This window comes from Gossypium raimondii, chromosome 4 (genome assembly GCF_025698545.1).
Source record: "Gossypium raimondii isolate GPD5lz chromosome 4, ASM2569854v1, whole genome shotgun sequence".
Lineage (NCBI taxonomy): Eukaryota > Viridiplantae > Streptophyta > Magnoliopsida > Malvales > Malvaceae > Gossypium > Gossypium raimondii.
This window is the reverse complement of record NC_068568.1, coordinates 1,424,753-1,451,676: the sequence shown is the minus strand read 5'-3', so window position 1 is coordinate 1,451,676 and position 26,924 is coordinate 1,424,753. Positions and strand designations below refer to the sequence as shown.

The 26,924-nt window shown below is 32.0% G+C and overlaps 5 protein-coding genes across 7 annotated transcripts; 3 read left to right on the top strand and 2 right to left on the bottom strand.

Moving 5' to 3' along the window:
* Positions 1-774: 774 nt before the first annotated feature.
* LOC105779686 (60S ribosomal protein L3-2) lies at positions 775-3,663 on the top strand. The gene is made up of 5 exons (XM_012603564.2): positions 775-852; positions 1,980-2,085; positions 2,248-2,358; positions 2,442-3,156; positions 3,262-3,663. Exons 2-5 carry the CDS (start codon positions 2,001-2,003, stop codon positions 3,518-3,520), a joined length of 1,170 nt encoding a protein of 389 aa, XP_012459018.1. The 5' UTR covers positions 775-852; positions 1,980-2,000; the 3' UTR covers positions 3,521-3,663.
* Positions 3,664-6,042: 2,379 nt separating this feature from the next.
* On the top strand, positions 6,043-9,079 carry LOC105779687 (KH domain-containing protein At1g09660/At1g09670). The gene is made up of 8 exons (XM_012603566.2): positions 6,043-6,209; positions 6,320-6,462; positions 6,599-6,684; positions 7,095-7,234; positions 7,513-7,647; positions 7,723-7,839; positions 8,215-8,358; positions 8,453-9,079. The coding sequence occupies exons 2-8, from the start codon at positions 6,356-6,358 to the stop codon at positions 8,609-8,611; spliced, it is 888 nt and encodes a 295-aa protein (XP_012459020.1). The 5' UTR covers positions 6,043-6,209; positions 6,320-6,355; the 3' UTR covers positions 8,612-9,079.
* A 1,057-nt stretch (positions 9,080-10,136) lies between these two features.
* Positions 10,137-11,866, bottom strand: LOC105779688 (uncharacterized). Its single transcript, XM_012603569.2, has 2 exons — positions 11,718-11,866; positions 10,137-10,622 (listed from the first exon to the last, which is right to left on the bottom strand). Exons 1-2 carry the CDS (start codon positions 11,791-11,793, stop codon positions 10,390-10,392), a joined length of 309 nt encoding a protein of 102 aa, XP_012459023.1. The 5' UTR covers positions 11,794-11,866; the 3' UTR covers positions 10,137-10,389.
* Positions 11,867-12,811: 945 nt separating this feature from the next.
* Positions 12,812-17,358, bottom strand: LOC105779689 (probable serine/threonine-protein kinase At1g09600). Its single transcript, XM_052629868.1, has 8 exons — positions 16,957-17,358; positions 16,372-16,656; positions 15,983-16,300; positions 15,593-15,820; positions 15,271-15,371; positions 14,345-14,447; positions 13,840-14,265; positions 12,812-13,030 (listed from the first exon to the last, which is right to left on the bottom strand). The coding sequence occupies exons 1-8, from the start codon at positions 17,356-17,358 to the stop codon at positions 12,812-12,814; spliced, it is 2,082 nt and encodes a 693-aa protein (XP_052485828.1).
* A 4,567-nt stretch (positions 17,359-21,925) lies between these two features.
* LOC105780040 (uncharacterized) lies at positions 21,926-25,333 on the top strand. Of its 3 annotated transcripts, XM_052629076.1 has the most exons (4): positions 21,947-22,090; positions 22,605-22,702; positions 23,632-23,674; positions 23,868-25,333. In XM_052629076.1, the coding sequence occupies exon 4, from the start codon at positions 23,943-23,945 to the stop codon at positions 25,140-25,142; it is 1,200 nt and encodes a 399-aa protein (XP_052485036.1). In that variant the 5' UTR covers positions 21,947-22,090; positions 22,605-22,702; positions 23,632-23,674; positions 23,868-23,942; the 3' UTR covers positions 25,143-25,333. The 3 variants fall into 3 exon arrangements, with proteins under 3 accessions (XP_012459577.1, XP_012459576.1, XP_052485036.1); XM_012604123.2 differs by lacking the exon at positions 22,605-22,702 and having other exon boundaries at positions 21,926-22,090; XM_012604122.2 differs by lacking the exon at positions 22,605-22,702 and having other exon boundaries at positions 21,926-22,090; positions 23,632-25,333.
* The last annotated feature ends 1,591 nt before the right edge of the window (positions 25,334-26,924 follow it).

Genomic DNA, 26,924 nt, shown 5'->3' with positions numbered 1-26,924 from the left:
ATGACCATGAAAGTTGCAAATTTCAAGCTAAAGTAATAATAGAACAATGTCCATGAAAGTAGCAGATTTTCAAGCTTAGAGTGTGGGGGTAAACAAATGTAGTTCATAGGTTCAAATAATTTCGGGTTAAGGATATATATAGTAACGTAAAAATTAAATTCAGATATTTTAACATCTGATACTTACATTAAATTTTAATTAAATTTAGAATCGAGTTAAATTGGACTTTTACTTTTTCCATCCACAGATAAGGATGAATTTGAAAAAAATTTATCACGTATTAATTTATAATTTAAAATCATTATAAATTGCCCCATTCCCAAGAAATAAGATCCATATGCTCGCAAATTATTCGAATTCGGCTTGAAAAAAAATTCGAATTCAATTTGGTAATTATCGAGTGAGCTTGTGCAACTTAAACTAGCAATTGAATCAAGTTTGAACACCATAATACTCTATTCAAATAGTTCACGAGCTTAATCAAACTTTTCATTTTATGAAATTATATTTTTACCTTTATTATATAGAAAGAGTTGTATATAAATTTAAACACCAACAAGCTTCATCAAATTCGGATTCAAGTTGCTGGGCAATCTATGCCCAGTTTTGATGGGCTCAAAAAAGCCCAATTAGCAACCACTGTAGTGCAAATTATGCGCCGCCACACTTCGAAGTTCAAAACCCTAGTATGTAATCCGACGGCATCTATTAACGTAATAAAGTTAAATCCTAGCCGTTGAATCCTTATCTTCTATAATATAAAAACCTAGCTAAAGAAAGGAAGGTCACTCTTGCCGCTCTCGACCTTCTTTTCATTTTTTTTTCAATCAATATTTTCTTTCAGTTCTCAAGGTATTAGCTTTCAAGTTTTTCTTAGTCTATTTGCTGATAATTTTTGTTGATTTTTCTTCTTCTTTTTTAAAATCTTGGGGTGTGAAAACATATTGATGTAAGCTTCAGTTTCTGCGATTGTATGTAAATTGGATTTTCCCCCATGATTGGAGAAATCAAGGCTGGAGTCTCGATTAGGGCTCTTTTTTTGCCAAAAATCCTAAGAAAAAGGGGTTTTTTGGAAAGAAATACCGAAGGAGCCCGAGAATTGGCGTACGTTAAGTTTACGCCATAGGCCTTTGGTCTTTGGGGGATCCATTTCCATTCAGTTCGCTAGATCTGTTGTTCTTCATATGTTTCAACATCAAGATTCAACTCTTTTTTTTTCTTTTATTTTACACTTGTTTTATTGAATTATTTCTGAAAATCGTTTTTAATCATTTTATGATGCTTCAAAATGGATCTGTTATGTTTCAAAATTTCAATAACGATTTTGATTTAGCTTAATCAATACAATTTTAATTAACCCAATGTTCCACTTCTAGCAGATCCATCTATCTATTTACTTGTTAGCTTGAATTTTGTTGCAATCTCCTTTGCATCTTTATAGATCTAACAATTGATCAGTTTGGGTTGATTTTGAGTAAGATCAATGTAGATTGAATCAAATTAAGTCTTAAAATTTTCATTTATTTAGGGTTTTGCCAATTTGTGATTTGGATTGTTTTTTATTTGGGTTTTGGTTGTTTTATGACCAGCTGATTCGGATTTGAAGCTCATGTCTTAGTAATTTTGTATTTGGATCAATTCGGGATTAGGTTAAATAGTTTCCGGTTGTCGGCTTTATGGGCAAATAGGGTAGGACCAAGTTTAGTTTTGGATTGTATAGTTTTAGTCTACATGTATTTTTATGTTTGAGATAATTCAGTTTTAGGTTAAATGGATTTCCGTTCTCTATTTTATGTTTGGGTAATTGTTGAAATCTTGAAATACCCAGTTTGTTTTTTGGGTTTGTGTTTTTACTTTGAATGTGATTGTTTCATGAACATGTATGTCGACTTCAAATAATTTTGTATATGGAGGTTTGCTCACATTTGTGGCTTATAGCTTAAGTTACGAAACAAATTGAGTTTACTTGAATTTTGCAGCTTTCTTGTTAGTGAGTAAGCATGTCTCATCGCAAGTTCGAGCATCCGAGGCATGGTTCATTGGGGTTTCTCCCGAGGAAAAGAGCCTCCCGACACCGAGGGAAAGGTTCATTTTCCCCCACTTTTCCCTCTTAATTGTTTAACAATGTTAGTTTTGTTGCTGTAGTTGTTAGATCAAATTAATTAGCTTTTTTAGTTGTGTTTTAATTTGTGACTTATACCTGAGTTTGTAATTGCTAATCTATGTTACTATTTTTATGGTGTTCAGTGAAGGCTTTCCCTAAAGATGATCCTACTAAGCCATGCAGATTAACTGCGTTCTTGGGTTATAAAGCTGGAATGACCCATATTGTGAGGGAAGTTGAAAAGCCTGGATCAAGTATGTTTTTTTAATGCTTATGATTGATTAATTTTTGTGTTATTTTCCTCCATGGATTTATGTTTATTTTTTTTGTCTTTTAGAGCTTCACAAGAAGGAAACTTGCGAAGCAGTCACCATTATCGAGACACCACCTATGGTTGTGGTTGGAGTAGTTGGATATGTCAAAACACCGCGTGGTCTTCGTACTTTAGGCACTGTCTGGGCTCAGCATTTGAGTGAGGAGGTGAAGCGAAGGTTCTATAAGCACTGGTGCAAGTCAAAGAAGAAAGCTTTCACCAAGTATTCCAAGAAGTTTGAATCCGAAGATGGTAAAAAAGATATCCAGTCACAGCTTGAAAAACTGAAGAAATATTGCACTGTGATTCGTGTTTTGGCTCACACTCAGATAAGGAAAATGAAGGGTTTGAAGCAAAAGAAGGCTCATTTGATGGAGATTCAAGTCAATGGTGGAACAATTGCTCAGAAAGTTGACTTTGCTTACGGTTTCTTTGAGAAACAAATTCCAATTGATGCCGTGTTCCAGAAAGATGAGATGATTGATATTATCGGAGTTACCAAAGGTAAAGGGTATGAGGGTGTTGTAACCAGATGGGGTGTCACTCGTCTCCCACGAAAGACTCATCGTGGTCTTCGTAAGGTTGCTTGTATTGGTGCATGGCATCCGGCTAGGGTTTCGTTTACCGTTGCCCGAGCTGGTCAAAATGGTTACCATCACCGCACTGAGATGAACAAGAAGATCTACAAGCTTGGGAAGGCAGGCAATGAATCACATGCTGCCATGACTGACTATGACAGGTAAAGATTTGAACTTGAAATGATTGAATTCGTTAGCTTGTGCATGAAACTGACTTAAACCGGTAGTTGGTTTTAAATTGTTGATTGCCCTCTTTGTATTTGCAGGACTGAGAAGGATATTACACCAATTGGTGGATTCCCCCATTATGGAGTGGTGAAAGAAGATTATTTGATGATTAAAGGGGGTTGTGTTGGACCGAAGAAACGTGTTGTGACATTAAGGCAATCACTGTTGAATCAAACATCAAGGGTTGCACTTGAAGAGATCAAGCTCAAGTTCATTGATACTTCATCTAAGTTCGGTCATGGTCGTTTCCAGACAACACAAGAAAAGGCCAAGTTCTATGGGAAGCTTAAAGCTTGACCGCATAGGGATGGTTTTTTATGGAGGGATTGTTTGTTCCATTTTCTGATTGCCCACAACTTTGAATTTTGTTTTTCGTTTAAACCATGATGAGTTTTGGACAATTATCTTTTATTATATCAATTAATGTGTTTTTATGGCCATGGATGGGATTTTATAGTAGTATTAAAAGTGTTCTACCTCTTTTTGCTTGTCGGTTCATTATAACAAGTTAGCAGCTGATTTAAACAATATTCTGAGTCGAGCATTTTCATCCTTTGAAGTAACCATGCCGAGAAATCCACTTGCAAAAGTTAAGTAGGCGTAAAAAAATCATTTAGGTCTATATTAATTTGCTGTTAATTGAAATAATTAATAAGTTTCTCTGCTAATAGTTCTCACTGATACATGGCAGTTTTTAGTTTAATTTAGTATTTTCATAAAAATAATAAAAATCATAAATATTATAATTCTTTTGAAAATATCATAAAAATAATAAAATAAATAAATAATATTAAAAATATAAAAATTGATATAAACTTAAAAATTAATAAAAATATAAAATATTATAAGTATTATAAAATATAAAATTCTATTTGTTATAAATAATTATAAAATTAAAATTTTTTAAAATTTTAAAATTCTATAAAAACAAATTGAAATTCTAAAAATATTAATAGTATTAAAATCAATATAAACTTGTAAAAATTATAAAAACTTGAAATAGATCGAACTAGTCGGATTTATAGATTGAAATCAACAACGGTATTGGTCCGGAGAAAACCATTAGATTGGTTGACCTATGAATTATTTTTTTAATGTCTTAGTTAATTGAATTGGACAGGTCAATTGAACCAGCAAATCGATAGCTTGCTGGTTTGATAAAAATATTAAAAAATTGGTTCAACTGTTTTAGTTCCCAGGTCAATCGATCTAATAGCTTTTCCCGGATCGGTACTCTTGTCGATTTCGGACAAACTATTCTCGAGTTCAAGTTTTTATATATTTTTAAATAATTTTTATATGTTTATATGAATTTTAATATTTTAATAAATTTCTACAATTTATTATTATGTTTTATGAATTCTAATACGTTTTTTAAATTTTAAATTTTTTAAATAATATTTATTAATTTTATATTTTTTATAATTTATTATATTTTTCATTTTTTATAATTTTATAAGTTTATAACAATTTTAATATTTTTATTTTATATATTTTTAATGATTTTCATGAGAAAAATATTAGATTAAACCAGAAACTATCACGTATCATCATATGATTGGTCCATCAATTTATTTTAACGGTCAACATGGCTAATGACGAAAACTATTAATGGAGGGGCATAATAGATATTTTAGTTAACAATAAAGACTTAATTGAATGCGAATTTAATATAATAACTTAATTGATTTTTTGCGTTTTCTTAAGGGCTTTGACAAGTCTTTGTGTTATAGAGATTTTATACTATTAAAAAATCAAATAACTTCAAATTGTAACAATTAATATTTATTATATAAAAATTAAAAATAATTTTTTAAATTACAGTTTAATTTGAAACAAAATATTTCATTTATAAAATTAAATTTTAAAAATATTTAACTCTCTTAAAACATAAATAAAAATAGTAAAAATTAATTTTATTTAATTTTTTAATAATATTAAAGATTAAATTAATTCCACATAAAATAAAATAAAAAGCCTGCAAATCCTGGCTTTGCTGGCTGCTGCTGCTGCGACTCACTGCACACATAATGCAAAACCTATGATAGTGTGAAACTGTGACGATAAGTTCCCCAACACCTGAAGAATCCAACGGCATCTGTGCAGACTGAGAAGTATAATGCTGGCAATGACTCATTACTTGCATATCATCCATCACAACAGCAGAGGGTCTGGTCTTTGTTTCAGCCTTCCCACCATATATGGTGTTTGGTAGGAATAAAACCACGTATGTATGTGCTGGAAAATGGAAGAGTCTCTTGATGTAACATAACATCACAACATGGCAAATCAAGAGAACTACACCTCCTGCCTCTCTGGACCGATAAGAGGCAACAATTTGTCCAAGGGGGAGCCAAATGACAAAATATAGTGGTAGTGCAACATACCAACAATAAAACCCAAAATGATATGAGAGCCAACCAGCTCTTCCTTCCCGGACAATATGAGAGCCGGCGGCAAGCGGGGAAGAACCACCTTGGTCCGGCCCATACTCCCCTTATTTCCCTCCAAAACCCCTGCCCCGTAAATGAATGACCCCTCAGAAAACATCACCAAAGAAAAAAGTGACCATCGCTTGAGATCACATCTTCTATAAACGAAATTGATGATCAATCGATTATTCAAAGCAAATCCATAATTTTTAAGGAATACCCAAATCACCATGCAAGAGTATTAAACAATATAAAGGAAGAAAATATGAAAAATAAAACAAAAATAAAAGGTTAATTTTTTTATTATTAAACGAGACAAAGAAAGGTTGTTGCTATATTTATTATTTTATATAGTATATAATCTGCCATTTTTTTACGGCATTTTATGTTGATTAAAAAGTAAAAAAGAATAAAAAAAAGAAGGGGAAAATCATAGAGTCCTCTCTGTCTTGGACTGAGAGTAGGGCTTTAGTCTCTCTTTTCACACTCTTCAACGCATAAAGAGGGCAGCAAACTTTGCATCTCTGCCCCCTTTTTTTCTCTCATCATCAAAAGTAAGTCTTTTTATTCTTTTTTCTTATTCACCTTTTACCTTTAACATATCTATATAAATACTGGGTTTTTAATGGCTTTTTGATTATTGATATATTGTGAATGAATGAAGGTTGAAGAATCAGTGAAGCTGTTGAATATATATATAATGATGGGAGAAAGAATCTCACCAGGGAGTTATTTTCAATACCCTCCACCTGGTTTCCCTTCAGTTTCTCCTCATAGACCTTCATCTATTACTACAGATCGTGAAAGGTCAAATTTTTATTACTTTAATCAATCCAATACCATGTTTTTATTGATGGGTTTGTTGTTTTCTTTGTATGTTTTGCTGGTTTCATATAGTTACATATGTTTAATGATTGTTTTAAAATCAAGTAAACAATGGCAGATACTTAGCTGAATTATTCACAGAGAAAGAGAAGTTGGGACCTTTCACACAAGTTCTTCCTCAATGCACCGGGCTTCTTAATCAAGGTTATTGAATCTTCTGTTTTCCTTTTCTTTTTCCTGCAATATAAAGATTCAATCACATGAATACAAGGATGAAACACTAGTGATTTAAACTAGTAAGGGTTCAATTGATTATCGAGTAATTCTTGAATGAATTAAAACTTTAAACCTCCATATTAGTGGAATGGCATAATCTAGATTTTCTATGTGGTTTTAAGGCTTTGCTTGCTAGGAAGGATAGAAAATTTGTTAATGAAATGGTTAAGATTCGTAATAACTTTCCTACTTGTAGCTTAACCATTCGATTAACAAATTTTCCGTTATCGCACCTTTCTATCCTTTGTACCAAGCAGAACCTAGAGAGTTCTACTAAAGCATGTAATTTGGACAATACATCAACTAATTTTTCCATTTTTAACCCTTATGCATTGCAGAGATCAGAAGGGTCTCAGGTTTTAGTCCAAGTTTATTAGATCATGAGAGATTTGAGCATGATAGTCCTATTAGGTCATTTGGTCATCATCCCAATGGAAGACAAATGGATTTGGAAGGATGGTCCATAATGCAAACAGAGGTGATGCCATATAATGTTTATGTATTTTATCATTTAAAAGCATTTAATTGTTGTTAACTAAGCCGTTGGTGCAGTAACAAAAGAGTTGTTTATTTTTACTACTACTCCCCCTTCCCCTCCTAACAAATGGCCAAAAAGAGTTTGTAAGTTCTTACGAGGTTAATGAATACAAGTGCCTTGTTATGAGCCCCCAATATGATACAAAATTCTCTTCTCATCAATGTTCACTGAAAAGGAAAAGGAAAAGGAAATTTCTTTGACCTGATTATCTGTTTCAGGAAAATGGACATCTGCAACGAGTTGCTCCGGTTCAAGCTGCATCAATGGGTTGGCCTGGTTTGCCAGGAGCTCCAACAACACCGCTTGTAAAGAAAGTTGTTAGACTCAATGTACCTGTGGATCAATATCCTAGTGTAAGTAAAGCTGAAACCTCGAGTGAATTTTTCTTGTTCTTTTAAGATAATATTATTGACTCTCACCCTTTGTAGTATAATTTTGTTGGTCGAATATTGGGACCACGAGGAAACTCCCTAAAGAGAGTTGAAGCTGTGACTGAGTGTAGGGTGTACATAAGAGGCAAAGGCTCTGTCAAGGATTCTGTTAAGGTAAATTTAACCATAAATTCTTTTATGATATTCATTTTTTTCATCTGTCCTCCCAATACAAGGCCATATTGGACTGTAGGTGATGCGAAAATTGCTCAGCTAATCTTATATATGCTCTGATCATATACATCTCCATTTGCATTTCACATGCTTTATGAAGGACTTTCAGTATTATGATCAATGAAATGATCACTTTTACTAAGAAAAGTACCTTCTTGTGAAAAATACAGTTATGCAAAATCAAGGTCTGACCTAATTAAAGACGAGACTTGGCTTCTTTTTGTGCGTGTTCTTCTTGAATATAAGAAGACCGAGTTCTCCTTTGATGTTGCTTCACTTGTTATTCATTGACTGCTTACCTTTTTTAACATGTAGGAAGAGAAACTAAAAGATAAACCTGGATTCGAACACCTTAATGAGCCGTTGCATGTGTTGGTGGAGGCTGAACTTCCCGAAGATGTGATAAATTCTCGTTTGGACTACGCTGTTGCCATACTTGAAAATCTTCTGAAACCTGTGGTATGAACAAAAGCAAAATTTTATTGTTGTTTTTAAAATTAGCCTTTCCTTTTACTGTATGTGTTTCAGCTCCTCCATCTCTACCATTCATCAGGATGAATCCTTGGATAACTATAAGAAACAACAGCTTAGGGAGTTGGCTTTACTAAATGGTACATTAAGGGAAGAGAGTCTGAGAATGAGCCCGACTATGAGCCCTAGTATGTCGCCCTTTAACGGTACTGGAATGAAACGAGCCAAGACAGGAAGATGACCCTTATGGTGACAGGATGTTGAGTCAAGAAGAGCTAGTCAAACTCGCTACTCGGTTTCGAGCAACGATGGTCCACTTCTAGGTTGTCCTTCTCCATTGATCCCTTTTGTTTCATATATCAATCCCCTATCAACATAACTTTAGTTAAAAATAACCTATGCCCTAATTATTTTAGCCAAAAACCTCTACTATAGTTGGAAGATTCTTCTCACCTACAGTCATACATATGCAGCCTCTACTATAGTTGGAAGATTCTTCTCACCTACAGTCATACATATGCAGCATTCTCTCTTGGTGATAATTACTATTATTATTTATTATAAGATAAAATCATTGTATTGTATTTTGACTTAATAATAAGTTTTTTTTTTCGAAGTCTCATCGTGTAGTTGAGATAGTTTAGACGGATGAACTTCTTTATGCTTCTATTCATGAAAATGAAATGGCTATGACAGATGCTTGAAAGAATTTGGTTTTGTGGTGTGGGGGTTGAAGGGCTTGACTAGTAGAAGAGTCAAACCAAAAGTTACTTTCAAGTCGAGAAAGTATATCAGCACATTTATTTCTTTCCCGAAAGACATGCTTATGCATACTTTATTTTCTTCCCAAAAGACGTGCTTAAGTGATGAAAGTCATACTGTGGAGAAGAAGCTACCTTTTGGTTCAAATAACACTCCAATTTCACTTTCTTTTTGTTGAAATTCCAAGGTTTCAATGAAGAAGAAATTTATTTCAACTTTAAATTACAAATACACAACCTATGGTTGAAAAGTTATTGCCATTTCAGCCTTAGTCCTTAAATTTGGTAAATTTTTTAATATAGTTTCAGAAAATATTTTTCATCCACATTAGTCCCGGCCCGGCACTTTGATATTGTGTTAAGTCATTACCTAAAAACTATAATTTTTTTATAGAAACCAAGTGCTAAGAGCTAAAAGAATAAAAAGATAAAATAACATCTGTCCTTGAACTTGGTAACTTTTTTCAACTTAGTCCCAAAACTCTATTTTCATCCATTTTAGTCCTAGTACTTTGATATTGTGTTATGTCATCACCTAAAAATTATAATTTTTTAATAATAATAAAAAAAAGCAATGACATGAGATAATCTTAGAGTGCCATGTCACCACAAACACCAAAATTGAGAAAAGTTGTCAAGTTTAAAGACTATGTTGGACACTTCAATCCTTACCCATGTCTCAAGTCCAATTAACATAGGCTATAGGCAAAAAAAAAAAAAGTTCAAAGACCAAGTTGGAAAAAATTGACAAGTTTAGGGATTAGATGTAGCTTTATTCCAATAATAAAGATAGGATGATAAAATGCAAAACCAGATAGCCAAAGTAAATCAATAGAATCAACATGAGGCAGTCTTAATGATCATCAAGGGCCATACAACTCCAACATAAGATCCATATTCCTCGTCAATGATGACATTAATTCCCATTGTCATCAACTTGTCTATTATCTACTGTGTTGCATGCATAGGTAATGCAGAAAGGAGACAGATTTACACAGATGCACATGATGGATATTATAGTATCATAGACTAGATTTTCAAGCTTTAACACAGCATAAGGAGGGTGTCCTCTATAGTGAACCCCAAAGATCTACATAATTGGATAGGATTACAAAGTTTTTCTTTTACATGCAGCTGCTACAATACATCCTTGCAAAACAAAACAAGGAATTTAACTGAATCTTGGTGATTGAGGATCACAAAGACAGTTTTATCTACACACCTCAAAGAGGATGAGCTCAGTTTTTCATTGATGCTGTCAGTCATGAAGGCCGAGTTCAGCCTCTAGGTCACCATCTTCTTCGAACAACTTCAAAAGACGGGCATATTGCTCGTCTCGTTTCCTTTTTTGCCATACCTTGAAAAGGAAAAACGAAAACAACCCAACAGCAACCAGCACAATCAATATGATGACTACCTTGGTCCCATTTTTACTATTTGCATTAGACTTTGAGTTTAAGCTGATTGAACTTGTAGAGTCACCGGAAAACCCTGAAAAAAGAAGAAGGAAGCAAATTGGAGTAAATTGTTTTATCATTTTCAATAATTTTCCATTTAGTAAATAAGAACAATTTCTATTTTAAAGCCCTTCACAGCAACTTAATCATTGTTCTAACAAATTCAGCTGAAGAATATTCAAATAAGCCTAAAAAGCAAGTGTAATACCAAGAACTATGTGTAACAGCATAATTTCATGTGAAACCCATTTTATCATGGATAATTATTTGGTCCATTAATGGTGGAATCTTTTTAATCCCACAAGCGGGATTAAGAAACCACAGGACCTTAAATGTAGAAAAATAAGAAACAGGCACTTTCATTTGTTTGGTGAGAGACTCCGGTATTTGGTAGTTACACTGCACCTGATTAGATCCGCTTTCCTTACACTATTTTTTCCTTCTACAAAACTTGAATACGAGCCTATGCTTACAAGACATCGACCAAATAGACGTCATAGTAAATATAACATTTTCTTAATCCACTTATAGAGTTAAAAAAATCTCATCAGAGATCATAAATTTCCCCAAACATCATGGAAAATGGATCAAGTAGGGCGAAATCTTAATTGCCTGATTATACTGCTAAATAGCATATCTATTACAAAGTTCGAGATTCTCAAAAGCAAATCGGAATTGCAGAGATATGTGTGTAAATATATATACCTTTCTATTCATTCTCGAAGTCAAAATTCTAACCTCATAATTTAAAATTTCTCGGAATCACAATCCCTCAAAAAGCAAACAACAAAATTTATAGAAAGGATACGAAAAAAAGCTGTTCTTTCGGTGCTAATTTTCTCAGCAGCAAAACAGAGAAAGGAAAAACTAAGCAACAGTAAAACCTGGCAAATTTGGGAGATTTAACGAATTAATTAAACAAAATATAAAGGTGAGATTCGAATAGCATCCATACATTAAATCCTCCAATTACGATGATGTAATAAAATTCACAAATTAACTTGAATTTCATGTAATTAATGATTCGAATTTCGAGTTTCGACCAAGTTCATTTGGAAAAAAAAAAGATTTGAAGTTCGTTAAGAAAACAACAAAATATCAAATTACAAAGCGGTGTAGAGAGGAAAACCTGAAATGAATTGTAGAGAAACCGAAGCGAAAAGCAGTAGAAGTCGCAGCGTTCTACGCCTTGAAACTTCAGTCATTCTCTTGAAATTTCAGTCTTTTTCAGCGCACAAAGCTTGGTGTCACTTACGACGAAGCTGGTTTTTTGCAGTGTTGCCCATATATATATTTCAATTATTACAAATCGAACTGTCCGCCTGAGATTTTTAAATGTATAAATTAACATTTAGTCCCTGCACTTAGTAATTTTTACCATCTTACTCTTTGGGCTTTTTTGTCCACGTAATTTAGTAGGGTTTTTTTTTTTTTCAATTTGGTTGGGTTTTTGAAATATATTGTTCAGATTTTATAAAGAATTTTAAATTTAAGTGATAAGTGAAATTCAAGTTCATGGACCAAATTGAAAAAATTAAGTTATGAGATTAGTATAAAAATAAGGACCAAATTGAAAAATATTATCAAATTTAAAAACTATGTTATGTTATCCCATTTTTAAATGTAAAAGTTTTTGTTTTAATTTTATTTAAAAAATATTACTTTTTATAAATAATTACTATTTAAAATTAAAAAAAATTGGCGACCATTTTATAATTTTTCATGGTTAAATAACCTCTACTATAGTTTACCCTTGGTTCAAAAATTACCTGAGAGAAAATCCACACATGAAAACAGCGCATGATTGGAAAAAATTTAAAATCTACACATAAAATTCACACATGATGAGACTCGAACTTAGATATTCAAGGTTCACGTTTTGGATGAAAGTTTATATATATATATATATATAACAACAAAGATCGAACTAAACTTAAGATCTTAAATCTCTAAATTTCACTCATCCATTTTGAAATTTCTTTTAAAATTTTAATTTAAACTATTTAATAAAGCATATCTAATTATTAAAAATATATATTTTATAATAAAACTTATTATTTTTAATTTTTTATTAAATGAATATTCAATTAACTCGCAATATCTACTCAATTACAAACTTTACTGGTACTCTATCCAACAATTAATCTATGACATTCTATATGTAGTATACCGGTGCTGAGCTCCAAGGTGAAACTAAAAAGCTGAAAATAAAGGTGGTTGTTGTCACCTTCCATTTACTGCAACACAGAGTAGCGATTCACTTTGTCTATTATTGTCGAAGCTGTTTCTTGCCAACGTCTTCGTCTTGTCCAAATGAGCTTTGCGGACGGCGTTCTGCATCCGTCTCTCGTGCTCTTTGAGCATTTCCTCAAGGTTTCGCCCATGACCTGATTGCATCAACGGCCCGGAATAATGGATTCGCTTTTCTTTTGGAACATAACCCTGCACTTAGAATTCGCCCACATAACTATTTGCATATATTATTTGATTAGACTAGTGAGTTGGGCAGTCGAGTTAGTTTTGGATTGGTTGAATGTATACCAATTCAGGTTTTAAAAACTTTGGATAAATTACACCTAATGTCATTAAACTATTAGTAAGTTACGTTTTGGTCACTCAATTTCAAAAAGTTACAAAAAAGACCACTTAATTATTCAAAAGTTTTCCTTTTAAGTCACCGGGTTGTTAAAGTTGTTGTTGTATGACCTTCTCCGTTCACACTAACTACACCAATTGAATGCTCTCATTCTCATTCTCTTCTTCAATTCAGTCTTTTTTTCACGAAACAACTTTGAACATCATGAGTCTACGAACCAAAATCTAAATAATTTTTTCTCCGATCTCAACACTGATTTTCAGACTGATTTGGATCTACGATATGTTCTTCTACTCATTGATAGGTATTGATCCACCGTATCGATCGTCGAATCGTCATCGCTTAGAGCTCACTAGCTGAGCTTTTTTTAAGAAAAAAACTTAACAACCCAGTGACTTGAATAAAAACTTTTAAATAGTTCAATAACTATTTTGTAACATTTTTAACTCGAGTGACTAAAATGTAAACTTTCAAAGTGATCATTTGAATTATTTCGATTTAAGTCAATTTTGGTTTCAATCATTCTGGGTTCGAAACTCGGAATTTTGGGATCACGTCATTACAAATGACCTTTCAAGTCAATTTTAAGTTTAGATCATCCTAAAATGAATTCATTGATAAAGAAAAAAAAATTCAATTTCCATATTTCCCTTACCGTTGTTGATTCCTCGGAAGGTAAGTGCGAGGTACTTAGCCTATCAAATAAATGGTGAGTGGACTGAACAATATCATCATGGTCATATCCACCATTAAAATGCTCCTCGTGCCATTGCGGATTGGTCATGTATAATCGTGATTTGCCTCTAATCGAAACCGAATTTGAAAATTGGGATAACGTCGTTGCTCCATGACGGACATATTTTGCCTGACTCGGAGAACCAAATGCTCGAGTACAAGCCTTCATAGACTTGACCTTGTTCGCCTTCATATTCTGTGAAGATCCAACGTTACCAAGGTGCATTGATGGGCTAACATGAGAACATACGGGTTTCGATGTTCCTTGCAGAGGCTCAACAGGGATGCCAGGATTATTTACTCCATTAACACTTTTAGTATTCGACTGCGAATTTTTTTCAAACACCTTAGTTGCAATAACGCAAAATATCATAAGCCATTTTTATTACGCATTATCAAATGAATATTACAACTTGAAAGGTTACCTGTATAGATGCTTGTAACTCAAAATTGGAATCTGGGGCAGGAATCGCTGTAGCTTTTCTAGCTCGATCATTTCCATTAACTTTCTCACGAGATGCTCTTTGCCTAGTTTTCCAATAGCAACAGGCAGATCAGTTGTTTTAAACTTTTTTCATAGAACTTAGGGGTGTAAGAGATTTAACACGATTACATCAGAATTGGATCGAATCAATCAGTCGAATCAGGAATTAGTGAACCAACCGGTTCGACCAATGGTATGTAATCAAATCTAAAGCAAACTGTTATGAAAAAATAAAAAATGTAATCCAATATAAGAAATCAATGATTGAATCAATTGAACCAATTTTATGAACATTATATTTAAGATATTTCCCTAATTCTCAACACCTTTCAATTGGTCGAGTTAAATTGATTTTAGATTGAGTTAATCTGTATAAAAACAATTTGGATTTTTAGATCATTTTGATTTGACTTAGTTACAGGTTTCAAGCATTTCGTGCTCATTTTAGGTTCAAGTAATTCGAGTTTAATGTTTGATTTTTTCATGCAAAAGTCATTTCAGGTTCAGTTCATTTCATGTTACTTGTTAAGGCCATTCTAAATTGAATTCGATTCATATTTAAATTATTTTGAATTTGGATTAAATGGATTTTGGGTATTGACTTTTTATAATCAAATTAGATTAGGTAATTTGGGTTCAAATTGGTTGGGTTAAGATTTCGAACTCAAGTCAAATTAGATTTCAAGTATTGAATTTGAGTATCCGTTTAGAAAAAAGAGATTGAACTAGCTACTGAGAAACTACTCGGAATTGGTAATCAAGATAAAAAAATTTGAATCGATAATCAAACTGATTGAACAAAAACCAATAATTTGATCAATTCAACTATCGATCTGATTTTTAAAACATTGGAAGCCAAAAAAATACCTTGCAGATTCATCTCCTCGAAGCTTGACATCAAATTCCTTACTAGGTGGGGACTTGGGCAAACTTGATGGATCACAGGGAAGAGGACTCGTTGTAAAGAACTGAAAAACAAAAATCAAAGTATATCTAGTTAAGGGTTGGTGGTAACGAACTCGATGTCCCTTAAGTAAAATTTTAGAATCAAGTCTTGTAGATTAAGAAAATAGTGGTGGGAGCGGTTTGCCTCCTATTTAAACTTCCAACCTAGTGCGGCTACTAAATATTGGAAATTCTCGGACAAAACAAGAGCTTTCACCATCTCAATGAAAAATATCAATCTTACCTCACTTTCAAGTGCTGAAGAAGCAGTTCCACGACACTCGGGTTCTACTGCAAGGAGCATGTCCAAAAGAGCTAAAGTAGAAGTAGGGAAATCCTTGAATGTCTGATTGACACAACGCTGATAAGGATGTTGTGGTTTGAACACGGTTGCATTTGGCAATTTTGATCTCTTCCAATACTCTTCGGAAGGTGATCCACAAAGTTTGAAGATTCTATGTAGTTGTTCCACCTACAAAACAATGTGTTTCGATAGTCAATACCATATTAATGGGCGTATCATTTTTGTCTTGGTACTAGTATATTGTTATAGTATCGATGTGTTTCAATGTACCGATTACCATGACTGAATTACAAAAATGTAGATACTATAGACGTTTACATGGGTAAGTACCTCAGTTCTTCCAGGCATGATAGGCTTTCCTGCGAATAATTCCGCAAGAATGCAACCAGAACTCCACAGATCAATAGTAACTCCATAATCAGTAGAACCAAGCAAAAGCTCAGGAGGTCGGTACCACAAAGTTACTACGCGGCTCGTTAGAGGTTGCATCTGGTTAGGACGTAAGATAGTTGCCAATCCAAAATCCCCAATCTTGAGGTTACCATTATAATCTATCAAGAGATTTGCACACTTAATGTCGCGGTGCAAAACACCGCGACTATGGCAATGGTCAAGTCCATTGAGCAATTGTTGCATGTAACACTTGATCTACACATATGTTACAGAAATTTTAGCATGTAAACGAAAACACCCAAATGAATTATGCAATATGAATATACCTGAGCCTCTGTGAGCTTAATCTCTAGGGTTGCTACAAGTCCTCTAAGATCATGCTCCATGTAGTCAAATATAAGGTACAAACATCCAGAAACCCTTGAAACAATTAGACCTTCAAGCTTCATAACATTCGGGTGATCAAGCCTACGCAAAATAATAATTTCCCTTGCCATGAAACGAATTCTTTCAGGGTCCAAATTAGCGAATCGCACTTTCTTTAAGGCGACTATCTTGTTCGATTCGATATCACGAGCTTTGTACACGGTGCTGTAAGTTCCTTGACCGATCTATATAATTAGCAAAGACAAATAACTTAAACATAGAAGGATATAAAATTTTGAACTAAATTTTTATCTTGGTTGATATTTGAACTTGAATTCCATCAAATAAATTAGTTTTATTTTTTTATAAATTGTTAAAACGTGATTATATGACACCCTGTGAGAATGTCACATGATCACAGCTATTTGATGAAATCTAAGTTTAAGGACTAATGTAGACCAAAAATAGTTCAAGGATCAAACTGAAAAAATTATCAAGTTCATGGATTAAATATTTATTAAAAAAGATATAACTACAGTGCAAACCTTTTCCAACTTTTCATATGAGTCCGCCTTGCTAGGTATCCACCCATTAATGGCTTCTCCAGCTACAGCTACTAACCAAGAAGGCCAACCGGCAACTACTTGAGCACCTCGTTCACCGCTCATGACCCTAGTGATCCTCGGTTGCCTTTGTCCACCCCATGTCGTTGCATCTATCGTTGGCAACCTTTGAAGTTGTGATAGGTCCTTTCTAGACCTCTCATCATTAGAAAGGGACCCAGACTGTTGATCCGATATCAACCGTGCAGTGGCATCTACGTCCACCTTAATGTCGTTGTCCTTGGAAGAATCGGACCACTTTTTCGAGGATGCATCTTCTTTTTCTCCAGGGTTGTTCTCAATGTATTGATTTGGTTGAGTTTCTTTTGAACAAATACAACCCATAATTTTAAGACCTTGTTATCTCATTGTAGTATTCAATGATCCCATAAATAAGGTCCCCAAACATGTTTAAAATTTTTATGTTGCATCATTTACTAGAAAAAAAATTATAAAATGGAAAATTAAGGTCCCAAAACAATTAAAACAAAATATAAGTGAAGTTAACAGATAATGTAAAAATATAACAAAAAGGAAGACAATTTTGTTGTTGTGGTTGTAAAATATGTAACAATTTTGTTATATAAGACAACAAAATGTAAGTGAACCTGTCAAGAAATAAATGCAATTAAATAAAACATTTTTGGTTAATTTTGGTATTTGTTCTTGTACTATACATAAATTATAGATTTAATCCTCTACTTTCTAAATTTTGAAGTTTTAGTCCTCATCGAGTGTTAATTGTTAAATTCATTAAGTTATGCTATCTCCAAGATCTTATGCAACAAACACATAATCACATGTATAAATGTCATGTCGATTTGCTATTTTCACACATTACTCATAAAAAGAACAAGTCAATTAATGAACTAAGAATGATCAAATTGGAGAACTTGTATTAAATCTATAACTTTATGTATAATACAAGACTAATAGCGAAATTTAACCAGGCAGATTTAATTGTTAACGTTTGAGTTATGACTGAAATTTTAAAATCCAAAAAGTATAAGGACTAAAATTGATTAAATTAAAATGTAAGGATTAAATTCATATTTTATGCAGAGTGTGGAGACAAATTGCAAATTTTAACGTTTTTTCTCGTACTGTAAACAATTAGTTCAATTGTTCTTATCCAAACAAAGACATAAATGCAAACCTAAAAAATGGTAATTTTGGTTAATACAAATTTCTCCATAATTTTAAACTTCTTTTTAAAGCTTAAACAAAATCAGTTTTATTTTTTGTTAAAATATGCCTATAGTCCATCTACTTTTCAAAAATTGGGAATTTAGTCCATTTACTTGTATTTCTAGAAATTTAGTCCTCTACTTTTGATTTCAAAATTCAAGTTCATTGTTAGCACAGTTAAACTTTTTTTGTTAAACTGGTTGTGATGACATTTTGGAATAAAAAAATTACTCACTTGGTAGTCATATAATTAAAAAAGATGTTGTAATTAACTTGAATTTAACGAATAATAATAATATTAATGTTGGATCTCAATTTTAAAATCAAAAATAAAAGACAAAATTCCAAAAATACAAGCACTAGAATTAAATTCTAATTTTCAAAAATATAGAGATTATAAGCATTTTCTAACCTTTACTTTTCCATATAAGACTCGACATATAACTTTTATATATGACTGGTTGACACGTGTATTAATCTCTCTCTTATTTAAATGGTTAAATTTTAATTTTGATCCTCGTGCTACAATCAAATTTAAGATTATATAATAATGGTTAAAATTCAATTTTGATTCATGTGCTACATTTAAATTTAAGATTCAATCTTTATACTTCAACTTTTGACATGCTTTGATACCTCAATTTTTACAATGTCACCGATTAGTCCAAATACTTTATTTTGATCAAAACCGATGTAACCTTTAAGAGTTGTTAACACTATTAAAATTATTTGTTAAATCCAAGTCAATCGCAATGCTATTTTTTGTTATATGACTACTAAGTGAATATTTTTAAATTTCAAAATGTCGCACCAATGAATTTAACAAAATAAATTAATGGTATTGTGTTAATAATTTGATTTAAATTTTTAAATATAAAAAATAGAGGGACTAAATATCTAAAATTAAACGTACAAAGGCTAAATTTCATATATATAAAAAGTACAAAGACTTGAAGTATATTTTAATATTCAAATATTTACTCTATAATTTGATCCAATAAATAATGATGATGATGATGATGATAGGTAAAATGAATGTTTGAATTGGATCGGGCCAGTTAGATAGGGAATATGTTAGGGTATCAGTCTGAAGAAAGCTATTAGATCAATTGGCCCGAGAATTGGTACAGATCGATTGAATTGGACAAAAACTCGGTTGAATAGGGCAATTGAACTGAACTTTTCTATTTTTTTGAACTTTTTAATGATTTATTTAATTGAACCAAATAAATCGGTGGCTTGACTGATTCAACCACTGGTCCAGTTCTGATAACATTAGTTTTAGTTTTAGATAAAAAAAAACAAACAAAAAAAACTACAAAATAATATTCATAGATAAAGAGGTTTTTTGGAAAAAATAAAAAAATACGAGATATCAAATTATTTAACGAAATAGATGAAATTATAGAATCTTGCTTATAAATTCTTTGAGAAATTATAAAATTATAAGTTAGTACAATAGTAAAATTTATAATTTATTTTGACACTTTTAAAATTATTTTTCAGATTAATCTTTTCGAGTTTTGTAATTATCTTTCAACGTTATCTTCAAAATTTCAACTTGAATTCTTTTTTTAAGAATGCCATTTGCCTTGAAACCACATCCAACATATGTTGGTATTTCATTATACATTTTAGAAGTATATATATACACATTTAAAAGATGATAATACGGGTGAAGTCATAATTTTTTCGGAGAGGTTGAAATTAAGTCATATATTTTATAAGAATTAAATTTCACCAATATATTAATTTTCATTTTATAGTTTTTAAAAAGATTAAATTAAAGTTTTATCATTTTGAGAGGTAAATTATAATTTTATAAATTTTAAAAGGGCTTAAAAGCAATTTTCTATTTTAGGCGCCGCCGTGGATGGTAAGCTAGTAATTAATGAAATGAATTTTCAAAGAAATGCAATTCATGGTACGTTACATAAGGTTTACATAAAATTCAACATTGTTGACGTTCATATATTCAATATTAAGTAAACAATTTATTACTCCTTACAAATAATATTTGGGTTAATTAGCTAAAAGTCCCTAGACTATTGTTGAGATTCTAAATTGATCCTAAACTTCAAAACGTTCTAAGTTCTAATTGAGTCCTTAAAGTATCAATATTTTATCAATAAAGTATTTTTTTCAATTTAGCCATTAATTTAAGTGTAAAATACTAGCTCGTGTGAAGCATATTTAGAATGTGGGGATCAAATTATAAACACATGTATATATACTGGAATGACAACTTAAATATAATATGTTCAAAAAAAGCAATGCCATTGAATTTAGGAGGATTTATTTGTTTGTAGGTTGAAATATGCTTCTAGTCATTTTGCTCTTTGTACATTTAAAATTTAATCCCTCTACTAAGAGTGAGCAAAACTTGATTCGATTCGAAAAAAATTGAAAAAAAATTAGAAGTTCGAGTTAATCGAATCGAGTTATTCAAGTCAACTCGAATAACTTGATTCAAGTTTCGAGTTTGAGTGGAGTTGAATTTTACAATTCGAATAATAGATTGGTATAAACACCCTTTTGGTCCCTGTCAACTTTGAAAATAAGCAAATTGATAGGTCTCACAACAAAATTACAAAAACAAAATTAAAATAATTTTCAAAAATTCAAAATATTTATAAAAATTTCAAAATTTATATTTTTAAAAATTCTAAAAGAATATAAAAAGTTAAATTTTAAAAATGTTCTAAAATAATAATTTTAGGACCTAATTAATGATTCAAATTTATCATACTCAAGTATCTTGTTTTTTTAAAAATTATTTTGCTTTGAATTTTTTTCAAATATATATGATTTCAAATTTATGTGTTCTAACATGGAATTAGTTATCTTTGTAACAATATTTTTATTTGACATGTTTAATTTTTTAATTTAACTCGAACAATTTCACTTGATTTGACTCGACTCAAATTTCATTTTATTCTACTCGATTCGAAAAAATTTCAATTTGAGTTAGGATGATAAGATAGGACTCGCGAACTCGATTAACTCGAAATTTTTTCACTCGATTCGGTCGAACGTTCACCCCTACACTCTACTATTTAGATTTCAAAATTCACATCCAATTGTTAACATTGTTAAAATTCATCTATTAAGTTTGTTGGTGTGACATTTTAAAAATATATATACTCATTGCATTGCCATATAAAAATGACTCTATAATGAGCCTTAATTTAACAGTTGAATTTTAATAGTATTAACGATTGGGCTTACAATTTTAAATCCAAAAAGTAGAAAGATTAAATTCATTGAAATAAATGTACAGGACTCAATTTTAAATTTACTGAATAGTACAAAGACTTAAAATATATTTTAATGTTGTTTTTAACACGTCGATACAAGCTATCCATGTAACAAACATACACATATTTACAATGTAATCAACGTATTTTAAATGTACTACACGCCAAACTTTGAATATAACATTCAAGCTAATAGCTAAATGAAAAAAAAGAAGACTTAAATTATAATTTAAGGACTTTTAGAGAAATTAACCCAACGTAATATATTTATTTTAATGAGATTACATACCAAATAAAATAAAATAAATCCTGTTTCTTGCGATCGGCTTAAAACGCCGCCAAGCCAAAAAAAGTCCACCTAGGGACGGGAATTACACCGAGCCTAAAACCTAACGACGAACTCCGAAGCAAGTGGTTCGGATAACACACAGCTGGAGACAGGCTGTCACCAACAAAGTTCCACTCACCTATTCCCCTAACTACGTTTCTCATTGTTTCTCTCTCTTCTTTCATCTCGCTCCGCATCTTCGCTTTTCTCACTTTGTAGCCCAGTTTTAGGGTTTTCTTCGATCTGTTTTTGCTCGATTCCGCATTTCGTCTCTCGACTTCGCCGGCTTGTGAATCTCCTCTTTGTAAGCTCTTCGGCGATCTAAATTTCATTGATTTTGGCCTTGTTTATCTTTTGTATGGTCTGATTGACGTTACTCGTTTGTTCTCTGTTTTTTTTTGGTTGATTCTTCGGATTTTTTAGTACTTTTAGCTTAATGATTGTACTGCATGCACTGTTGATGGAAATTTGATGTTGATTTTTTTTTTTGTTCTCGAAACGCTTAGATTTGAAGTGTTTGTTTAGCTGAAAGTGATAATTTTTTGATTTATTTGAAATAATTTGTAGTTGATGATACACGGATAGAAGAGAAAAGAGAAGAAAGTTATGGATTTTGTAACTTGTACTTTATAATTATAATTAGAGGGGAAACCATACTTACATGTTCTAGTATTAATTGCTGAAAGAAAGATCTCCTCTTTTGAATTTTGGTAGCACTGTTCTTGTCTAAGCTCAATGTAAACTGGGGAACTTGTTTAGATTTATACTGAGGTTTTATGCCGACGGCTAATGATGTCATGTGTATATATATATTTCAGAGTTGTGACTGTAAGGAACTAAGTTACCGGCTTATTCGGTGAACATTTTCTATCTCAAGGATAATGCTCCTTAGTATGCTAACGACTAGGGAGATAAGGTAGTACTAACGATGTTTATCTTCTTTGTTGTTAAGGGCGTGCATAGGCGTATTGTTCACTTTGTGTTAAATACGAATATTGTAAGAGAAAATGAAGCTACTTTGTCGGTGTCTGTTACATAATAATTTGCTTTGAAGTTTTTTTATAGCCTTTTTTGCTTAGGACTTGCGTGGGTATTTCGATTGAGCATCTGTGTCACCAATGATGCGTTACCGTTGCTTATGTTGTTTTGGAAAGTATTGTCATTCATTGTTGTCTCAATTGTTTAATTAAGATGACACGTAAGAATTCGTTGTCCTAGTTATACGGTCATTAATGGTGATGCATTGCTGTTAAATAATGTTGATGTGGAAATTTATGGCCTGTATTTGTCATTGATTGTTGTCTCAAATGTTGAATTAAGATGACAGGCGAGAATTCGTTGTCCTACTCACATAGTGTGCACGTGGCAATAATATTTGTGTACTAACTATAAATGGTATTGTTTTCTTAAATTTTCATAAACCTCTATAAAAGAGACTGGCGTTTCGTTTTTTATATGGTAAGTGGTAACTTGGATGAGTGTGCACAAGTGCAAAGTGGCGTGTCTGCCTCATAACGCTTGCATATAGAGTCTATATAATTGGTTTTTATTAGGATTTTCATCAAACACATTTGAAGTACATCTCACGAGAATGTCTTGTGTATTTAGGTGAATGAGCGGCTTTGTCTTACTGACTTGTTCTCTGGTCATATGCATCTGAAAGTGTTGCTTTGTTTTTCCTTTTCGATTTTCCTTTTTATAGGTGAAATAGTGTGTGCTTGAATGTGGTGGATTTCATTGAGGCTGTCTGCATGCTATATAAATCTCTTTTTTTTGTAATAGTTTTTCATTCATAGATTTTTTGGTTACTAGTTGATTCATTGCTCTTTCCTGTTCCTTCCACAGGTTCTCGGATCAAATAATTGAAGTCTTGACCTTAAACTTGAAGGTTAGTGGTTGAAACAGCTATCTAGATGTGAAATTTGTTAGTTCGAATCGATTAATGCTTTACATGGATCTGTTAGATTGGCAAGAAGATATATGAGTTCTGTTTGGTAATGCTGCTTATTCGTCTTCTCATGCGATTAATCTTAGTATCATCCAGTGTTGGTTCAGTAATAGCTTCTAGAAATAATTATCAGGAGGTCCCTTGTACATCAGAGGATCCTTTGTATCCATGCTAGCAGAGAGCATGCGTGGAATCTGTGTTTCGGGTAATGCCCCTGACGAGATATTCTGCCGAAGCATTCGGTGTGTTGACAATTTGTCTAGTTGGTCTGTTGGTTCTTCTGGGTTTGGTGTGCATCGGATACACATTATACTTGCGGTCGCGCGTTCTTAAACAAGGCTTTATCCTGCTCAGTTATTTCAGTGGTCCTTGGATCATCCGAATCACGTTCATTTTGTTCACCATTTGGTGGGGTTTCGGCGAAATCATTCGGCTAAATTATATAAGGAGGCCAGGAAGAGTGTTGAATGTACTTGATTTTAAATGGCAAGAGAACGTCTGCAAATTTTACATTGTCTCGAATCTAGGTTTTGCAGAACCGTGCCTCTTCCTCACTCTCGTGTTTCTTCTCCGTGCGTCGTTACAAAACATAGACACAGGAATTCTAAGCAGGAAATGGAATGGGAAAACAGCAAGCTGTGTTCTCCTCTTTGCCCTCCCAATGTTCGTTCTTCAACTATTTCTCATTTTGATTGGACCCGAGTTACGCGAGGATAGGAAAGAGTTACCGCTATATTTCACTAGAACAGCTCGATCGATGCAAAATTCCAATGACATAGCTCTTTGCTCTTACCCTTTACTGAATACTATTCTTCTTGGTCTTTTCACCACCGTCTTGACTGCCTATTTGATTTGGCTCGGAAGACGGATTTTGAAATTGGTTATCAATAAGGGTTTGCAGAAGAGAGTTTATACATTAATTTTCTCGGTTTCGAGTTTACTTCCGTTAAGGGTTCTTTTACTTGGTTTATCTGTTTTATCTAGACCAGAACATTTCCTGTTTGAAGCTCTTGCATTCTCAGCTTTTCTTGTCCTACTCTGTTGTGCTGGGGTCTGTATCGTCATACTCGTATACTGTCCGGTTGCGGATTGTCTTGCACTCGGTAATCTTAATGACTTGGAGGCTCGGAGAAGGGTTATTCTCGATGATCAAAATGACACTGCATCCCTTATCGCCAATCAGACTCATCTTGATGAAAGCATTGGAATCAGCCCCGAGCGGAATTCTGATGCTTCTACTAAACGCGGATCGATATCTTTTCGGACTTTCATACGAGATGAACCCTCGTCTGGTCCATTTGTGGAACTGAGCCTCTTTTCTCCTAGCCGAGATGAAAACCCATCCGGGTCACCTCCTCCTGTGGGTTGGCCAATGATGTCTTCTCCTACACATGTTCATGGACCCTAGCAAAAAAAAAAAAAAAAGTAGGCAAGGAATCTTGAGTAGTTGTGGTGAATATCAATTTTGTGGTAAAGAAAAAAAAACTGATTGTAAAGGGTTTAGCTTTCAATAAGGATTTTTATTCTTGGGTTGTTTTTTCTTTTTAATTTAGCTATGGTTTTTGTTTGAAGAAATTTATAATCACCCTTTTCCTTTTTCTTCTCTTCTTTTATATGCGTCCATTAAAATTGTAGTTTATTACAGTGTTAATGTTAATATTCTGTGTTTGATAAAGAGTTCAATATTTTGGCTAAAGAGGTATATATAAGCCCTTGAAATTCTGTAAAAGAATCAATTAAATTAAATTTTAAAGTTTCTTTTAAATTGTAAAATATTATTAAAATTTATAAAAATATTAAATAAAATTAAGAAATAAAAAGAACCAAAATTAAGAAAAATTATGTGTCATGGTGAATATTTAAGATAAGTAGATGGAGATATCTATTTATCAATATTGATTAAATTGATATTTTTAAAATATAATATTTTAATATCTTTCTATTTTAATAATATTAAAATTTTGAAATCATTACATTTAAACTTTTATTCAAAACTATAAAAGATGATTTTAAAAATCATAAAATAAAGTAAATATCAAATTAAATATTAAAATTAAATAATATATTAATCTTTTATTCTATTTCAATAAAAATTAAAAATTACTAATAAATAAAAGAAAAAGACAGCGGTAGGAAAGTTCCATGTCCGAAAGCACACAGCTTTTCATAAGATTCGACGACCGATCTTTCCAGTCAACGACTATGGAAGGCAAATTTGAACCAATTGAAATAAAATATATAAAATATGTAAATTTTAGTTATTTATTTTTTAATTTTTAAATTTTCAAATTTAAAATAAATTAATTATTAATATTAAAATAGACTTGTTCATTGATCAAATAGTTTGCTCGACTTAGTTGGCCAAGTCAAATTTGAACTAATTTTTTATTATGTCAAATCAGTTTAATTTGATTCGAATTAACATTAAAATATAAAGGATAAATGATAAATTTTAATATTTTAATATTTTATTAATTTATATAAAAAATTAAACTCATTGTATTAGAAAAATTTGAACTAAAATTTTAAATCGAGTTTGTCTCGACTCATAAATACTTATAAGTAATGGTGTTTGAATCGAATCAAATCGGTTAGGGTATCAATTCAAAGAATGACTCTGAACTAGACCTATCTATGGGTCCGGTAGTCCTCCCAGTTCAGTAGGCACAACTCAAATTGGGCCAAGCATGAATAAATATTTTTGCACCTCGAGTCGGCTCGGGTTCAATTTAAATAATAAAAATATTTTTAAATTTAAATTTAATCATATAAATATATAAATATATTAAAACAAATTTTTTGAGCGAGTAGAGCCGAAAATAGGCCCAAGCTTAAAACTTTTTTTTGTTGCCAAACCTCGACTTAACTCAGCCTACGAACACATTACTTTCAACTAGTTAAACCAAAAATCAATATAAATCAATTGAACCGATTTAAATAATTAATTTTTAAAAATTTTAGTTTATTTAATAGATCGGTCGGCCAATAAATTAATCGTCTGACCGATTTGACCACTTCCTGGATTTAAAAAACTTTAGGTTTTTTAACACACAATAGTTGTGTTGTCTTTCACGTGTGGTGTCGGAGCACGCTTCGTGTGCCCGCCTAGTGCCTACTATTATATTCTACTCTCATTAAATAAATATTTACATTTTTTTATTTAAAAAATTGCTTAATATATTAATAGTAC

What these genes read in the sequence shown, in the direction of transcription:
- LOC105779686 (XM_012603564.2), top strand. Translation starts at nt 2,001, where the DNA reads ATGTCTCATCGCAAGTTCGAGCATCCGAGGCATGGTTCATTGGGGTTT. An exon ending in AGTTGAAAAGCCTGGATCAA is followed by an intron (nt 2,359 to 2,441) that starts GTATGTTTTTTT and finishes TTTGTCTTTTAG; the next exon opens with AGCTTCACAAGAAGGAAACT. An exon ending in GCCATGACTGACTATGACAG is followed by an intron (nt 3,157 to 3,261) that starts GTAAAGATTTGA and finishes TTGTATTTGCAG; the next exon opens with GACTGAGAAGGATATTACAC.
- LOC105779687 (XM_012603566.2), top strand. Translation starts at nt 6,356, where the DNA reads ATGATGGGAGAAAGAATCTCACCAGGGAGTTATTTTCAATACCCTCCA. An exon ending in CTGTGGATCAATATCCTAGT is followed by an intron (nt 7,648 to 7,722) that starts GTAAGTAAAGCT and finishes CACCCTTTGTAG; the next exon opens with TATAATTTTGTTGGTCGAAT. An exon ending in AAAATCTTCTGAAACCTGTG is followed by an intron (nt 8,359 to 8,452) that starts GTATGAACAAAA and finishes ACCATTCATCAG; the next exon opens with GATGAATCCTTGGATAACTA.
- LOC105779688 (XM_012603569.2), bottom strand. Translation starts at nt 11,793, where the DNA reads ATGACTGAAGTTTCAAGGCGTAGAACGCTGCGACTTCTACTGCTTTTC. An exon ending in TTCTCTACAATTCATTTCAG is followed by an intron (nt 10,623 to 11,717) that starts GTTTTCCTCTCT and finishes TTCTTTTTTCAG; the next exon opens with GGTTTTCCGGTGACTCTACA.
- LOC105779689 (XM_052629868.1), bottom strand. Translation starts at nt 17,358, where the DNA reads ATGGGTTGTATTTGTTCAAAAGAAACTCAACCAAATCAATACATTGAG. An exon ending in CTTCAGCACTTGAAAGTGAG is followed by an intron (nt 15,372 to 15,592) that starts GTAAGATTGATA and finishes TTTGTTTTTCAG; the next exon opens with TTCTTTACAACGAGTCCTCT. An exon ending in CTTCCGAGGAATCAACAACG is followed by an intron (nt 13,031 to 13,839) that starts GTAAGGGAAATA and finishes TTCTAAGTGCAG; the next exon opens with GGTTATGTTCCAAAAGAAAA.
- LOC105780040 (XM_012604123.2), top strand. Translation starts at nt 23,943, where the DNA reads ATGCCCCTGACGAGATATTCTGCCGAAGCATTCGGTGTGTTGACAATT.